The 17336-nt window shown below is 33.3% G+C and overlaps 2 protein-coding genes across 5 annotated transcripts; one reads left to right on the top strand and one right to left on the bottom strand.

Moving 5' to 3' along the window:
• Positions 1–2961: 2961 nt before the first annotated feature.
• LOC139876412 (enoyl-[acyl-carrier-protein] reductase, mitochondrial-like) lies at positions 2962–6954 on the top strand. Its single transcript, XM_071863727.1, has 10 exons — positions 2962–3156; positions 3244–3341; positions 3742–3873; positions 5331–5474; positions 5556–5658; positions 5738–5837; positions 5923–5999; positions 6083–6161; positions 6270–6388; positions 6667–6954. Exons 1-10 carry the CDS (start codon positions 3014–3016, stop codon positions 6758–6760), a joined length of 1089 nt encoding a protein of 362 aa, XP_071719828.1. The 5' UTR covers positions 2962–3013; the 3' UTR covers positions 6761–6954.
• A 272-nt stretch (positions 6955–7226) lies between these two features.
• Positions 7227–10165, bottom strand: LOC139876422 (mitogen-activated protein kinase homolog NTF6-like). Of its 4 annotated transcripts, none has more exons than XM_071863746.1 (7): positions 9930–10165; positions 9469–9598; positions 9220–9357; positions 8771–9103; positions 8325–8508; positions 8026–8246; positions 7227–7551 (listed from the first exon to the last, which is right to left on the bottom strand). In XM_071863746.1, the coding sequence occupies exons 1-6, from the start codon at positions 10094–10096 to the stop codon at positions 8068–8070; spliced, it is 1131 nt and encodes a 376-aa protein (XP_071719847.1). In that variant the 5' UTR covers positions 10097–10165; the 3' UTR covers positions 7227–7551; positions 8026–8067. The 4 variants fall into 4 exon arrangements, with proteins under 4 accessions (XP_071719847.1, XP_071719842.1, XP_071719836.1 ...); XM_071863741.1 differs by having other exon boundaries at positions 7227–7569; XM_071863735.1 differs by having other exon boundaries at positions 7227–7572.
• Positions 10166–17336: the final 7171 nt, after the last annotated feature.

Here is a 17336-nt window from a genome sequence, read left to right on the forward strand (position 1 = left end):
TTTTCATCATATGCGCTTTTTATCATATGCGCTTTTCGGTGCTACATAGATATTTCTCATTTTCGATTATCATTGACTGATAATCATATCCATTATGATATATATCAGAGAAACTTAACAAATTTCTCTTTGATTTGGGAGAAAACAAGACATTGTTTACCAAAAAATTCGTACCATTTGGTAATATGAAATTTTGCCTTTTTCGTTCCTTATATCAAGTTTGCAAGAGCTGATATAGTATTTATAATTCCTTCATTTGATTTAAATCAATGAAATATTTCTTAGATTTGATCATAGTGTGTATGTTACTACTATCTGCAATACATAGGTCTTTACCATTTAATTGATGTTGTATTTCAGCAGGATTCATACTAAAACTTCAAATAAGATAAGCAAATAATGAGTTATATTTCAGCAAGATAATCAAATTATATTACCTGCAAACAAGTTATAATCTGAAGTACATAAAAGATAACACTTAATAAAACATATGCGTTATGGTCTAAAACCATTTATTTATGAGTGATACATAAAAAAAAAAAAACTAGGCATCTTAGAAAATTCAAACCATTCAAGTCTCAAGGTAGCTCAGGGTTAATTTAATCAAGATTTGTCAACAGATTCACTCTCGTTTTCTTTTCTTTTGGGACTTATTTGTAGAGCTAAACAAGATGTTCATGCATTCAAGAAATACTAGACTAATGATCCACGTTACCAGATCATTAATAAGAATATCCGGAATTCTTATGAGAGCATCTACTAATATCTTTAATTTTATTCTTTCATGGATCACCGTTATTATTATTTTTTTTTTTTTTTGATAATTAATATCGTATATATCTTTGAGTATTTTCCATAATACACTTGGATTTTCGATCATATAATATGTAGATTCTAAGGACTCGTCAATATGTTTGCTAAGAAAAATACTTACTATTGCTTTCTCTTGTTCGGAATAATTGTTATTTTCATTCAGGGTTTCTAAAATACCGTTTGATTCGAGATGTTTTTCTACATTCATAACCTACATTCATAACCTATGTTAAGTAGTTGTTCCCACTTGTTCTAAATGAGCAAATTTAAGCCTTTTCAAATTCGACATTTTCTATTATCAAAAAGATGAATAACATAAATCATAATCATAATCAACTTCTATTCATAGACAAATAATTAAATGAAATTAGAATCATTTTAAATTCATAAGTAGCAAACAACAGAATAATGGTATGATTACAAATAATAAAACCACAAGGGCAGGATAGAATATAGGTTCACCCCGTGGTATATTAGCAACAATGATGATAGTTAATATGACCAATACAATAGGAAAAATCATCCTTGTGTGAATCATTTTTACAAAAACTTTTTGAGAGTAGTAATCTGAAAAATGAAGATTGATTTGTGAAAATGTGAAAACGGAGATGTTTATTTTATATTTAAAAAATATAGTTGTTGTAACGTCGTCAGTTGACGTTAACAACCGTTATGTATATATGACCATTGTAACGTCGTTAGTTGACGTTAACGAATAAAGTCACTATATCAAAACGCGTATGAGTAATATAAAGGACAAGATTTTTTTTTCTTATTTTAACTTTTAAGATTTACTTTTAATAAAAATACAAACTACTTTTCTTATTTTAACTTTTAAGATTTACTTTTAATAAAAATACAAACTACTTTTTCTTATTTTAACTTTTAAGATTTACTTTTAATAAAAATACAAACTACTTTTTCTTATTTTAACTTTTAAGATTTACTTTTAATAAAAATACAAACTACTTTTTCTTATTTTAACTTTTAAGATTTACTTTTAATAAAAATACAAACTACTTTTTCTTATTTTAACTTTTAAGATTTACTTTTAATAAAAATACAAACCATTTTTTCTTATTTTAACTTTTAAGATTTACTTTTAAGAATAAACATTAGTATGCATGAAATAAATAATGATTAATTGCATAAGTAATCATAAATGTTAGATAACATATAAAGACCCCATCGTATTCGTATTGATCGGAATTAATCTCGACCCATGGTACCGTGTTGTCAAATGACGTGTTGCGTACATAAAGTACCGTGTTGTCAAATGACGTGTTGCGTACAATCATGAGGTCTTATTAACATAAATATAAATGTTAGTGAAGTTAATAAGAGTTAGATTACAGAAAATATAATTCAGGCGGTATAACCGACCATATATAACTTAAATAACATAAATATAAATGTTAGTGAAGTTAATAAAAGTTAGATTACAGAAATATAATTCAGGCGGTATAACCGACCATATATAACTTAAATAACATAAATATAAATGTTAGTGAAGTTAATAAAAGTTAGATTACAGAAATATAATTCAGGCGGTATAACCGACCATATATAACTTAAATAACATAAATATAAATGTTAGTGAAGTTAATAAAAGTTAGATAATTTCTTACCTTGATTAGTGACATGTGCTTGCTTAAATAAACCTTGATTATACGGAGCACTTCGTGCTGATAACGTGTTATATTTCAGTATGCTTATAACTACCTTTAGTGGCCTGGTTCAATATATTCAAATTGAAAGAACCAATAAAACAGAGATGTGTTGTAGAAGATATAGGAGAGAAAGAGGTTGAAGAGAGGTGTGATGTATTGAATGTATATGTGTGTTTTTGTAACTTACATTATGCACATATATATAGTACAAATTTTACTATCTATATTTGACTAATTACCATCCATATTTAACTACTAAATTTACAACATAAATGATTTAATTATAAAAGTGGATATTTCATCTTTTATCGAGAAATACATGTTTATTACTCGTATTACATTTTCTTCCTCATTTTTCTTTACCCTTTTCATCTATTATTTTCCACTTAAAAAAACTCCAAAACTTTAGTCAACAAATGTGTACATGTCAGCAAATCCACATCTACATCTACCTGCGCTGCGTTGTAATAATACAAACACTCCGAGTTCAGTTTTCAGGTAGCCAACCACTAAACCATTCAGTTTCATTAATGGCGTGCGTTAGGTTTTTGACTTTTAAACCCTTCCACCATCTCCTCCGGCCAACTTCCGGCCAAATTAGGGCCTTTTCCATGTCACCACCCTCCACCGCAGTCCTCTATGAGACTCACGGTCCTCCAGATACTGTCACCAAGTCATTTTCTGTACTCTCATTCTTTCATTTTTACAATAATCATCTTTCTATTAACAAAGTTATTAACTTGATTTAATTTATATGCAGGGTAGTCCAGCTTCCACCAATTGAAATTAAAGCAAACGATGTCTGTGTTAAAATGCTTGCTGCTCCTATTAATCCATCTGATTATAACAGAATTCAAGGTTTGTTTGATGATATTATTTTATTAATCTCATTCTTTAATTTGTTATATCTAAATAATTATTCTTTTAGTTATATTAGCTGACAATCACTTAACATTGGAATATATGCCCTAAAACATTATATTCACATTGCGTTATTAAATGTTTTCTACTAAAGATTCACGTTTTTCCCACTATACGCGCATCAAGATTACTCGTTTCGAACCCTTCCACGATCACCACAAGATTCGAACCACTGGGCTACCTTTGTTTTGTACTAATTAATGTATAAACTTAACTAGAAAAAATGTAGAAATAATAATTATTATTGTATTATGTTAAAACCTATTGATTTTTCGTTGTTTGAAGTATAATATAGCGCTATGAGTGTTGAGATGTACGAGTTTTGTTTGTTGTGTAGGTGTGTACCCTGTAAGGCCGCCGCTACCGGCTGTTGGGGGATATGAAGGTGCTGGAGAAGTACACTCTGTAGGATCAGCTGTCGAAGGACTTTCTCCTGGTGATTTGGTTATGGTATCTCCACCATCAACCGGTAAATTTTGTACTCTTTAGTTCCACTTTTGTGAAGTTATTAATACTTATTTTCAATTGATGACGATAACTAAATGGGTAAACGGTGGAGGTTTTCCCTTTCGAGTTTAACTGAGGAAGGAGAGTATGTGACCGTTTCCGTTCCTTTCCATGTGCTGCCATTGAGATTCGAACCTTAGATCTCTTGTGAGGATATCAGGATTACAACCACTAGGCCATCTTGTGATGCCGATAACTTCTCACAAAACAATTTATCTTGTTGATAATGTATGATACTTCGTCCATGGTTGAAACCAAATGTGAAAGATTAAATTAGAGAAAGCAGCAAAAGGGAAAATCCTGCAAGCATCTAGGACCTACGAGCTATTACGCTAGTTGAGGACCTTTTTCACCATCTCCCATTGTGATCACCTATATGAATCCTTCATCACTATTTGACTTTGTCTAGAAGTTATTATGTCTTTGATTTGCCATCAGCACAACCGTTGACAAATCCGCTGGAAGTAGGAAATCAATCCCGGTACGAACGATGATCTACATATAAGTTTTTAATAGGGGATCTTGGTCCAACCCACTTGTCCTGATCGGAACGATTGCAGAAGAAAGATAATGGTGAAGGGTCTTCAATTAAACCTTCGCCAGTGGAGTTTTTCTTATTGTCGATGGCATTCCTATCCGCCGCTGGCACTCGGGGAACCACGGCCTTTTTTGGCTCCTTCCCGGCCAGGAACTTCCCTTCACCCATGACACGGCTCTCCGACCTTGCTAACAACCGATCAACTGTCAAGAACCAGTGTTGCGTCGTGAACGGTGGGAGGCCATAGAGAATCCCAAAATTTCCAATAAAACGTGGACAATAATTTGATTCGTCACCTGCTGAGCTAACGTCGAGATGCGTCGCTTTCAAAATCCCGTGACTGTCAGTCATCCTCATTTTGTCCGTTCGCAACTTTCTTTCAAAATAACCAAACCAGAATGAACAAGAAACTCATTGAAAATTATATGGTCAAGTTGGTTGATCAATCCCTCCTTTGTAGACGTGGTTCAATATTCTCATTGTCTATCTCTGTGGCATCGTAACTTCGTGTTGAATCTCATGCAAGTTAGGTCTAGCTCCGAATCCCGTTCATTCCTTTCGTGGGTCACTTCTCTTTTTTTTTCGAGATCAACGTTTTTGTTCAAGGGGGCTAATCCAACCAATCTTGCCCGCCACCTCATGTGCCAAAGTAAAACGGTTCGGGAGAAATTGGAGGCAGCTATTGATGTTCACCATTATAGTAACATTTTTTAGGAGATGATCGTCGTCTCATACATGGTTGTCTCCGTCTTTTTCTACCACTAATTCACTATTCCCATTTCCACCACAAATACTGTTTCAGAGATCTGTTTCACAAGATTTTTTTTTTATTATATATGAGTTAGTCCATGCTGATTAAGCGAACTAATTTCGTTCCTTAGGTACGTGGCAGACACACGTTGTCAAAGATAAAAGCTTCTGGCACAAAGTTGATAAAGGTACACCAGCCGAATATGCAGCCACAGTTACTATTAATCCATTGTCTGCCCTAAGAATGATAGAGGACTACGTGAATCTCAAATCAGGTGCTACATTGTCTGGTGATATCAAATGTGCATATTCCAGTGCATTTCAAACTAATTAGTCTAAGTTTAAAAATTGAATAGGGGACGCAGTCGTGCAAAATGGAGCAACCAGTATGGTTGGGCAATGTGTCATTCAGCTTGCTAAACTCCGTGGTATTCATACTATTAATATCATAAGAGACAGGTTAATAAAAAAATTATTGTCTACGTTTAGTAATAAAAAGTAGCATTTAGGTTTCTCTTACTATTATGTTTACCTTTAGGGCTGGGTCAGATTTAGCGAAAGAGAAATTAAAGAAACTTGGTGCTGATGAAGTGTATACTGAAAGCCAACTCAATGTGAAAAATGTCAAGAGTCTTTTGGTATGTTCTTTTAAAAAACATTGAAAGTTGTATTCTACTGTTTTTTTTTTTTTTTTTTTGAAACTTGTTCTGGTTCATGTTGTAGGGTAATGTACCCGAACCTACTCTAGGGTTTAATTGTGTTGGGGGTGATGCTGCTACTCTGGTTCTCAAGTTTTTAAGGTTAGGTTAGGTTATATATTTTTCATCTTAAAGTTATACACTGAACGGTTTTTTTAAAGCATGAATACTAATTATGGTTTTAGGCATGGTGGAACAATGGTGACCTATGGTGGTATGGCTAAGAAGCCTGTAACTGTATCAACTTCATCCTTCATATTCAAGGTACGTGCCCAGTTTTATACACTTTGAGATTCTGGTGATTATGCTGATAATAAGCAAGATATTCAGCTTGTTCCTTGTGAATATTTATCTTCATAATTGCTTTTGCAGGAGCTTACTTTGACAGGATTCTACTTGCAAAAATGGATTAATCCAGATAAAACAGAAGAATGCAGAGAAATGTTAGATTACCTATTGGGTTTGATACGTGAAGGAAAATTGAAATATGAGTAAGTAACTAAAATGTACAGTAGTATCTGTTTGGTATCCTACCAGCACAAAAACACATTTACAAGGCTTTTCTCTGTTTTACATTTTACCAGACGAAAACACACAAATCTAGTTGGCCATTACAACGTTCCAATTTTTTTTTTTTTTTTTTTTTTTTTGCATACTTGTGTTTCTTGAAAAATGGAATTGATGGACTCCTAATCTTTCACTCACGTAGTAAAAAAGGCTTTCAAGTCTTTTGGTTAGTTCTAAATACACATAAATTTGGGTTTTGCAGCATGGAGCTTGTTCCTTTTAACGAATTTCACACAGCATTAGACAAATCACTTGGAAAGCTCGGCAGCCAACCTAAGCAAGTCATAAAGTTTTAGCAATATAACCACTACTACATGGATTATGTGCTACAATGTATGTCATAAGCTGTTATAAAACTTTATGAGAAGTTTGGTTTGATAGTTATTTAGTTGTTAATATAGGCACCTTTTGGGATAGGTCCTAATACAGCTAAATAAGCTTCTAAGCAGATATGTACCATCAGATGTATATGCTCTTCTTTCAATAATACAGCAACTCATTTTTTCCTCTTTCAAATTTCAATATGTATGAATCACATTAGGTGTAAATGAATCCAGAAGATGGACTCCTAAGAGTTTGCCCTAACAAATACAAAATTTCCAACGTGGCAAATGATCTCATTACATAAAAATTTAAATGCTACATACACCTTAACACCTCATTTAGATCAAACAACCGACGTTAAAAACATCTCTCAAATGTATTTTTTTGAACTAACCCAATCTCATGACACTTCATTTAACCAGAAAAAAAAAAGAACAATTGAACTCCTTGTTCAAGTACATGAACAGTTGATTAATATTCAATACATAAAGTACAATCCACTAACAATTTCAAGATATTTGCCATGAGGGAAGACATTATCACCATTGATCTACCATTCTACTTCCCCTGACTAAAAAAAAAAAGAAGTATACAGCATAACTTCAATATCAATGAAACAAACAGAAACCGAGCCTCGAATCTGAAATTGACAGTACATAAAATGACAAAAAAGAAACCAAAAAAACATCCTTTAGGTACAGCCATGATTACATTTTGCGTTCTTTCAACTGAATCAAAATGGTTCCATCTAGTGTTCTTGATCCTGAAAGAAAAGGCAAACCTGCTTTGGTACATCAAGAAACTAACTTGAATCATTTTGATTGCTTAATGGTATCCCAGTTTCTTGATGAACGGAGCTGGGAACATTAGCCCCAATTTTGGGTGAAAACAGGTAGGTTTTAGCAGTCGCACAGATCAACGTGTGTCAGTTGACCTGCAAGCAGTTTTATCCCGTTTTATAATAGATTTCAAAATTTCAAAATTATAATTTTGCTAGATACAATTACACCTTCACATTGTTAATAATAATATCCAAGGCTTTTTTTTTTCAATAAAATGATTAAAGCGTTTGCAAACTTCATGAATGTGCTGGGGCAACATGCTAACCCCTACTAGTCTTCTACCCATTTCACCCATTCGAGATGAAACATAACCCATATGTCCCACTCGTAAGTAAACGGGTGAGATTGCCTCTTGTTTCTAAAAACATATCATACAAACACTACAGAGATCATACCCGTAAGTCATCGATAGACAATCAAAGGATTTAGAGTTGAGATTACTCCGCCACTACACTATCTGGATTGAACTTCAAAGCTTCTTTCCAAATGAGCTCCTTCACATCCTCCTCACTTAAAGATGCTTGCTCAAAATCAAACACAAAAGGTGATGGACAAGTAGGCTCCTCGTTGATCTCATGTAGACTTTGCAAGAAAGGGTGATTAAGAGCTTCCTCAACTAAATAAAAAAACACATTAACATAACATTAATATCTTTTTATGGCAGTTTACAGTTTACAATGAAAATGAAACTTACCGCTTATGCGTTTAGATGGATCAAAAACTAACATCTTTTCTGCAAGATCAATCACTACGGGAGACACATTTGGGTACTTCTTCTGGAACGTCTTCGTTGGGACATGAGGAAGCTGTTTGACATACTTGCGAGCATTATCACTTCTCAGAAATTCAAGATCCGAGTCATTCGGCGAACCTAAAAGCTGCATTGAATTTTCAATTTGTAATTCATTCCAATTTGGGAATCATAACATATGCTGGAACAATTTTCTTTAGATGAATGGTGTGTTCATAAACATAGCTATTTTCTTTGGGAAGTTAAAAGTTACAATATTACAATTGCTTCATTACTTGTTGTGAGTTTGTCAACACATAAATCGTTAAAGCAATACTTGGGGTACAGATATCATGTTAAGTTTAATCCAATTTTTGATCTGAATAAAAATGGGAAGGTGTAAGCAGTACCTCAGTTATGAGAGCCAATTGCTGGACGTAATCTTTTCCAGGAAATAGAGGCTTTCTCAAAGCAATCTCCATTAGAATGCAACCAACCGACCAGATATCAATGGCTGTAGTATACTCTGAGCAATTAAGCAACAACTCAGGGGCTCTATACCACCTGGTGACCACATATTCGGTCATGAAATCTGTCTCAGATGTTGTTCTTGCAAGCCCAAAGTCACAAATCTTTAGATCACAGTTTGCATTAAGAAGCAAGTTGCTTGGTTTTAGATCACGGTGCAAAACATTTGCAGAGTGTACATACTTTAGCCCACGTAATAACTGATACAGAAAATACTGCCAAGTGCAATGCAATTTATCAGAACACATTAACATCTATTTAAAACTGTAAAGACAAGAAAGTAAATATACAAATTATTAAAAACTATACAGGAAAAAATGCATAAACTCACCTGACAGTGATCATCTGTTAGTGCCTGAGAAGAGCGAATAATCTGATGAAGATCCGTATCCATCAACTCAGAAACAATGTAAACATCATTGAATTTTTCTTTATCTGGTGGCCGAATAATATCCTTAATTGTAAGAATCTACAAAATAATTTTGTTTCACACACTATCACTTCAATGTACTGATCATGTCAGACTTATCAAACTTGGCATTGCATACATAGACATATAAGAAATTGAAAATGTACATACATTCTCATGATCCATATGGCAGAGAAGTTTGATTTCCCTTAAAGTCCTCTTGGCGTCGATATTGTTATCAAATGCATTCCCAATTTTCTTGATCGCAACATCTTCCTTTGTTTCAGAATTTTTAGCACAACTGCAATAAGTAAATAGTAAAACCTAGTTTCATTTCATTTTCATTATGCAATTAGAAGCAAAATACAAACACACAAACAAATTGTATAACAAATTAAATCCATTTACCTAATAATCCCAATTTCATAAAAAGAAATGAAATATAGTACTTCATTAACTAACAAAAAAGAAGTGTTTAAAACTCACAAAACTCTTGTTAATCAACTTTATAATTTAATTTCAATTAATCTACTTAGCATTCAGTTCAAAGTGCCCTAGGTCAAACATTTACAAATAAGGTATATAAAAAAGAAAACTAAATAAAGATAAATTGAAAAATAAGAATTGATTACCAAACGACGCCGTAGGCGCCACGACCAATAGGTTGAATAGGAGGAATGTATTTAGAAGAAACCTCAAATAGGTTTCCGAGAACGTTGTAATGAATGTATTTACCGCCGTACGCCGGAACTCCTTTTAAAACTACACTTTCACCTTTACATTCCTCATCACCTTCCATTGATTTCTGTTAATTTGAATTTTAGATTTTAGATCAGAAAGTGAAATATTGCAGTAACTTTGGAGGGTTTTGAATTTGAATTTTGGATTGACTCTCACTGACTGGCATTGGAATTTTGCTAACAAATACGGAGTAGGAAAAAAGAAGACATAATTACGTATTTGGTCCCTGTAGTATGTAACAAATTGCAAGATTATCCCGAAACTTTTTTGACATGGTTGGTCTTTGTGGTTTACACCGGTTTCGTTGATGGTCCGTAAAACCGACGTCTCTTAAATAGTGTCAGGTGCCTGACGTGTGAGGGTATATTTGTCTATTTTTCTTCTTCCCTTTCACATCTTTCTCCCCTGTAACTCCGTTGCCAAGACGTCAGTGATAGCGAATGTGGTTGTAGCGTCATTGAATGGCTATGCTTCACCAAGCCGTTGTTGAACATGTTTGATCACGGAGCACTTGAAAACTTTTTGTTGTACATTTTCAATTAAAGGAGGTACGTTGTATCAATTAATTAATTTAGGTGAGTCCAAAATGATTGTGAGACAAGTGTCATGGATACTAGTAGAGTGTGATGAGTTTAGTGTTATGAAGAAATTGCTGAGGTGGCGTTGATGTGGGATAATGTGGTTGTATGACATGTTTCATGGATAAGAGTAGTTGTAACGACCCAAATTCGTTTACCAAACACGAAGCACATTTTTTTTTATAAGTTAGGTCTCATTAAAGTTAAATACATCATAATGCAAGATCCGTTTAACGATAGTTTTAACGTGCTCAATATACAAAAAAATACATGGTTAACATTTGATTAAATCCAAAACATACAATTCGACGTCTTTTGACCCGTTACACAACAAGTGGGTAATTACGACCCATTTACACAGCTGATATCGCTCAATTTATACATGTTTTATCTCGTGATATCTCACTCACTTTGTCCGGTTTTTGATGATCTTGGAGCCTATTTTGTGTGCTATTAAGCTAAATGGCAATTTGGGGGCTAAGGACTTTATTTGGTGTAAAATTGACCAAATCTTGATCAAAAGTGGCAAAGGAATTGGAAAGTGCAGAATCAGCATCAAAAGCGCCGCTCCTCAACTAAGAGCGTCGCTCCTGTGGAGCAAAAGCACCGCACCAACATCAAAAGCGACGTTCTTATGCACATTTCAGCTCCATTTTCCACCAGTGGCCAGAAGCGCCGTTCCAGCAGTCAAAAGCGCCGCTCCTATCCAGACAAAAGCGGCGCTCCTCATCTAAAAGCGCCGCCCCTGAATGAAGCCAAAAGCGGCGTTCCTGATCAAAAGCGCCGCTCCTCACTTAAGCCAAAAGCGCCGCTCCTGAGCCAAAAATGGCGCTCCTGTCGTTGTTTCAGCCCAGATTTTCAGCACTATATAAGGAACAAGAATAGGTCATTTTTCATGTGTATCTTTAGATAGCAGCTACTCCAACTCCGAATTTCACCTACAAAACCCTAATTTCATCATCCATTGGTGTTTAAGGGTGGATTCAAGGAAGCTAGCTCAAGATTCATCTTAGATTTACTCTAGATCTTCATCTTTTACATTTTGGGTTGTAATCTTCACTTTACTTTACATATTTTGCATTAATTACTTGTAATCACTTTAAGATGATGACTGTTTATGTTTCTATGTTTATCATTAGTTTAATCTTAGTCATGATTGGCTAAATCTCTTGTGTTTGCTTATCTATGAATCTCTAATGCATGTGTTTGCCCCAAAATCAATTGAATAATGTTGTTTGAATGAATTACATGATCATGTGTTGTTGAGTTAGCTAGAAATCCATTGTTATGAGTTTGTTTTAGGCTTTACTTTGATTACATATATTGAGTAGCTCTCTTAGTGATTTGAGAAGTGAATCAATGTGTGCTTCAACACCTTGAGTGATCTAGACAACTAGCTTAAGAATTTCAAGTGATTGTGTTCTTGATCTAGGTTGGTTTTCAATTGCCCTTTAGTCAACATAGTAATGCCGATTATCTTAAATGATTTCGATAGTTGAGGGTTTTAAGTGATTTCAACCCAAGCATAATCTTAATAACCAAGTCATGCTTAACTTGATCTTAGAATACAATGCTTATGTGAATTCATGGAGTGTTATTTGATTTAAGGTTTAGTAGTAATGCTAAACATTTAATAGTTCAACAACTAGTGTGATAGCAATTTGGGCAAAACGGGGCAAGCCAAGAATAGAGAGGATTAGATAAGTGAACACTACTTAGTTAATTTGATTTAAGTCTTAATATTTCATTACTTATTACTTGCTACTAGTTTACTTGTTAAGTTTAAGTTTATTTAATTGTGCATGTTTTAGTTGTTAATCAAAATCAATCAACCCCCACCCCCCCCCCCCCCCAAATCAAACAAACTCTAGGACAATTGCTAGTTTCAAATATTCGACATACACTGACTCTCTTGGGACGAACTTGATAAGAATACTTACATTGAAGTACTATAATAACCGAGTTCTAAGTGCTCATTAGTTGTGTGTGCTTATTTGTAGTGTTTGAATCAAATATAAATTTAGTGGGTAAAAGATGTATATCGTTGCACAACACCATCATACTTTCTTGGCGCCGCTGCAGGGGAGCGGTTAGCTTAGTTGGATATTTGGTTTAAACTTTTAATTGTTCGATCCTTTCGTAGGGGTTTACCCTTACGAAAGTTACTTTTCACGTTTTATATATTATTTTTGTTTGGATAAACCGCTTGTGTTTGTGTTGTGATAGGTACCTTTGGTGTATGAAAACAAGATCTCACAAGGATCAAGAGTTCACACATCCATTCTCCGATCTGGAAAAACACATGCACGGGGTTTACAATTGTAGAGTAGCAAGGGTATTAAGGAAGAATTTCAAAACTTTGCCATTTTGTTTAGAAGAAATGGATCCTAACTGTAACGACCCTGGATTTTCCAACGTTTATTATTAATATTTATTATTAATACTTGTGATTTAACGAATGTATGTTATTACATTTACTTGTTACTTTGATTGATCATACTTGACTTTAATGGCCCGAAACGTCTTTGTGACACACGAAACTTACACGAATAATATTTTAGAATATTATTTACATTCATGATTAAGTTTTATTAATCATTTTTGATTAACTATGGTTACTAGTTAATTACTTGGGCCTTTATTGGATTAATTTGTTAATTAATGGAACTTGGGCTTTTATTAGTATTAGTGGACTTGTTAGCCCACTCAACTTAACTAAATGGACTTTTTAGCCCAATTACACATGTAAGTATCATTTAAGATGAAACTAGATGAGTTAACTTTGCTTGGAATATAGTTACCACATCTTTCCCATAAAATCACCTCTTGTAATCAACTTTTATGACATTTACATGCATAAACCTTATGGACAAACTTCTCCTCCCTCCCCCATTGAGAAACCGTCGGCATTGGAAGGATACAAGGGAGGTTGTTTAATTTTTTTTACATTACTTACTCACTAGTATTACCTCACTATCTCACACACACAAAACACTTCACTTCTTCTTTCATCTTTTCCTCTCATTTTCTCTCAAAGACTTGTAAGCATAATGAACAATTTCTCTTCTTCTTTTCTTTGAAAAACCGAAGCTAACACCCTCATCATCATCATTCTTGTTTGTTGATTACTTGTTCTTTGTTGTTGCTTTGTTACTTGTCTTTGTTAAGTTGTTACTTACTAGTTACTAAGAATCAAACTCTTTAGTTTGATTCTTCATATCATCTTGTTCTTACAAGACATACAAGAACATAAACTTTCTAGTTTATGTTCTACACTTATTGTTGTAAAGATTAAAGTTCATGTGTTGCAAAAACCATACTTGTAATTCATGTTTGTAAACTTAAAAGTTTACATTCTTAAAGATCAAGAATTTTGCTTGAATCTTTAAAGTATGAACAACCATGACTTGTTGCTTGTTTACTTAGTTTATTTCTTTATATTATGTACTTTAATTTCATGTTTGTTGGTTTAAATGGTCAAGTATTACAAGTTAGTCTTGATCTCATACTTTCTTGAACTAAAATTAACTTTAAAAGTTCAAGAACATGTAAGTAAGCTTTCTTTAATTATAACTTGGTACACTCATGTTAGATCTAGACTTTTAGGTCTAGGATCTTCAAGATCTAACTAAGAACTATGTTCTACAACTTAAGATCTTGATTTTATAAGTTTATTTTCAAGTTGTAACTTAATATTAGTTTTAAAGTTCATGTATGTGTTAGATCTAAGACCTTGATGTAACTTTGGTTCATCAAACTTCATACAACCCTTAAGTGAGTTGTGCTACATGTCTTAGACCTACACTTGTGTCATAATAGTCAAAACTTGGTTAATATTACTTTTATAGTTCATGTATATGTTAAATCTAAGACTTTGATGTAACTTTGGTTCATCAAAACACTTGCAACACTTGCAACACTTAAATGAGTTGTGCTACATGTCTTGGACTTGCACAAGTGTTATGATGGTGAAACCTTGGTTAAGATGATGCAAACACATCAACGAGTTGTACACTTGAAGCTATATGAACTAAGGATGAGAACCGTGATAAGCATCGAACACCAAGAACCCACCGGACCTACTGTTTTACTGTTTCTGGGTCTGACCCGTACTACCTGGGCTACTGTAAAGATGATTTTCAGATAGCTCTGTTCGATTAGATAACTTTTCATTTAGGACTCCTCTTAATCCGAGTTACGGTCTAGGATTTATGGCCCTCCGATCGTCACTATGTCCTTTAAACGTTGTGCTGAAAATTCTGACCTACTCGCACTTAGACCGTCGCCACGGTCAAACGAAGACGAGTTTGCTTCTGGAATTTTTACCACAACTAGAGGACTCATATACGGAGCCATGGCCACTGGTCTCACCATATTTCAGTAGGTATTGAGGTCATGGTGACTGGCCGAAGTCATACTTTGTTTTAAACTTCTTTCATGAACAAAACCTACTTTACACCTTTTGTTTGATGATGAATGATGATGACCATTAAGATCTAATTTACATACATTTAAACCTATTTGGACGATTTACTGACTTAGTACTATTTGACTTAGGTTGAGGACTTTCCGGACCTACACACTTGCTTATTTTCCGAGTCATACTTTACCGCTACTTTATCATTGTGAGTTATAGCATTCCCTTTTTACTTAAGCTTGTTTTTGGGAACTGAGAATACATGCGCATTTTACGTTTTACATACTAGGTACGAGTACTTAAACTTTATATATGTGTGGGTTATTGATAATGCTAAAAACGAACATATATTTCATAGCATTATCTCTCAAGAAAGACAAGCTTTTAGTTGCAATTGTTCTATTTACAAGTGATATTTGTTTAAATAATAAAAGGTGAAGACAAAAGATAGATTCGACGAATTGAAGATGCAAACAACCAAAAAGCTCAAAAGTACAAAGTACAATCAAAGTGGTTTTAAATTATTGGTGAGAAACGTCTCAAAATTACAAGAGTACACGACGCGAAACGCAAAATACAAGATATTAAATTGTACGCAAGGACGTTCGAAAATCCGGAACCGGGACCAAAGTCAACTCTCAATGCGCGATGCAACGGACTAAAAATTACAAGTCAACTATGCACAAGAATAAAATATAATATTTAAATAATTATATAAATTATTTATATATTATATATTATAATAAAAACTGTCGGCAGAATGCAAACAAAGACATGTGAGCTGGATTCCAGGGCCATGCGATCGCATGGCCAGCATGACCATTTTCCATGCGATCGCTTGGCTAAAAGTATCAGGTCAGGTCCTATAAAGTTCGCGAGTTTTGGACGAATTTTATCATAATATCTGTCATCTCTCTATCTCACTCACGTGTATATATATATATATATATATATATATATATATATATATATATATATATATATATATATATATATATATATATATATATAATTATAATTTTAATTTTTAAATTCTAATAATAAGGGTATGTTAGCGAATGTTGTAAGAGTGTAAGTCGAAATTCTGTCCGTGTAACGCTACGCTATTTTTAATCACTGTAAGTTATGGTTAATGTTATTTTTAAATTAATGTCTCGTAGCTAAGTTATTATTATGCTTATTTAATGCCAAAGTAATCATGATGTTGGGCTAAATACTAAAATTGCGTAATTGGGCTTTGGACCATAATTGGGGTTTGGATAAAAGAACGACACTTGTGGAAATTAGACTATGGGCTATTAATGGGCTTTATATTAACTAAATGATACCTCGTTAATTTAATATATAGACTTATAATTTGACTTATTTATATATAACCACATACGCTTGACTGAGTACGGTGGGCGGGATATCTATAAATACCAATAATTGTTCATTTTACCGAACACGGAACTGGATTAATAGTTAATAGACTTGTTGAAACATGGGTGGATTACATTCAAGGGTAATTGGTGTAATTGTTAACAAAGTAGTAAAACCTTGGTTTACACGCAGTCGATAACATGGTGTATTCATTAAACAAAGTATTAAGACCTTGTTACAATTCGAATCCCCAATTAGTTGGAATATTTGACTTCGGGAATAAGAATAATTTGACGAAGACTTCCGTATTTTATGATTATGACTGATGGACTATTATGGACAAATCCGTATGGACATATTGAATAATCCAGGACAAAGAACAATTAACTCATGGGAATAAACTAAAAATCAACACGCCAAACATCATGATTATGGAAGTTTAAATAAGCATAATTCCTTTATTTCATATTTAATTTCTTTTATTTCATACTTAATTGCACTTTTAATTATCGCACTTTTATTTATTGTCATTGTATTTAATTGCACTTTTAATTATCATACTCTTTAATTATCGTAATTTTATTTTATCGCACTTTTATTTATCGCAATTTCATTATCGTTATTTACTTTACGCTTTAAATTAAGTTGTATTTATTTTTAATATTTTACATTAGGTTTTAGCTGCAACTAAAGTTTTAAAAATCGACAAACCGGTCATTAAACGGTAAAAACCCCCTTTTATAATAATAATACTACTTATATATATTTTTGTATTTTTACAAATATAGTTTTTAAAAATATAGCGTTAAGCTTGTTTAAAAGATCCCTGTGGAACGAACCGGACTTACTAAAAACTACACTACTGTACGATTAGGTACACTGCCTATAAGTGTTATAGCAAGGTTTAGGTATATCCACTCTATAAATAAAAAATTAACTTG

Source organism: Rutidosis leptorrhynchoides, chromosome 1 (assembly GCF_046630445.1).
Source record: "Rutidosis leptorrhynchoides isolate AG116_Rl617_1_P2 chromosome 1, CSIRO_AGI_Rlap_v1, whole genome shotgun sequence".
Lineage (NCBI taxonomy): Eukaryota > Viridiplantae > Streptophyta > Magnoliopsida > Asterales > Asteraceae > Rutidosis > Rutidosis leptorrhynchoides.

What these genes read in the sequence shown, in the direction of transcription:
- LOC139876422 (XM_071863746.1), bottom strand. Translation starts at nt 10,096, where the DNA reads ATGGAAGGTGATGAGGAATGTAAAGGTGAAAGTGTAGTTTTAAAAGGA. An exon ending in TAACAGATGATCACTGTCAG is followed by an intron (nt 9,104 to 9,219) that starts GTGAGTTTATGC and finishes TGCACTTGGCAG; the next exon opens with TATTTTCTGTATCAGTTATT. An exon ending in AATTGGCTCTCATAACTGAG is followed by an intron (nt 8,509 to 8,770) that starts GTACTGCTTACA and finishes AATTCAATGCAG; the next exon opens with CTTTTAGGTTCGCCGAATGA.
- LOC139876412 (XM_071863727.1), top strand. Translation starts at nt 3,014, where the DNA reads ATGGCGTGCGTTAGGTTTTTGACTTTTAAACCCTTCCACCATCTCCTC. An exon ending in AAAATGTCAAGAGTCTTTTG is followed by an intron (nt 5,838 to 5,922) that starts GTATGTTCTTTT and finishes TTCATGTTGTAG; the next exon opens with GGTAATGTACCCGAACCTAC. An exon ending in CTTCATCCTTCATATTCAAG is followed by an intron (nt 6,162 to 6,269) that starts GTACGTGCCCAG and finishes TTGCTTTTGCAG; the next exon opens with GAGCTTACTTTGACAGGATT.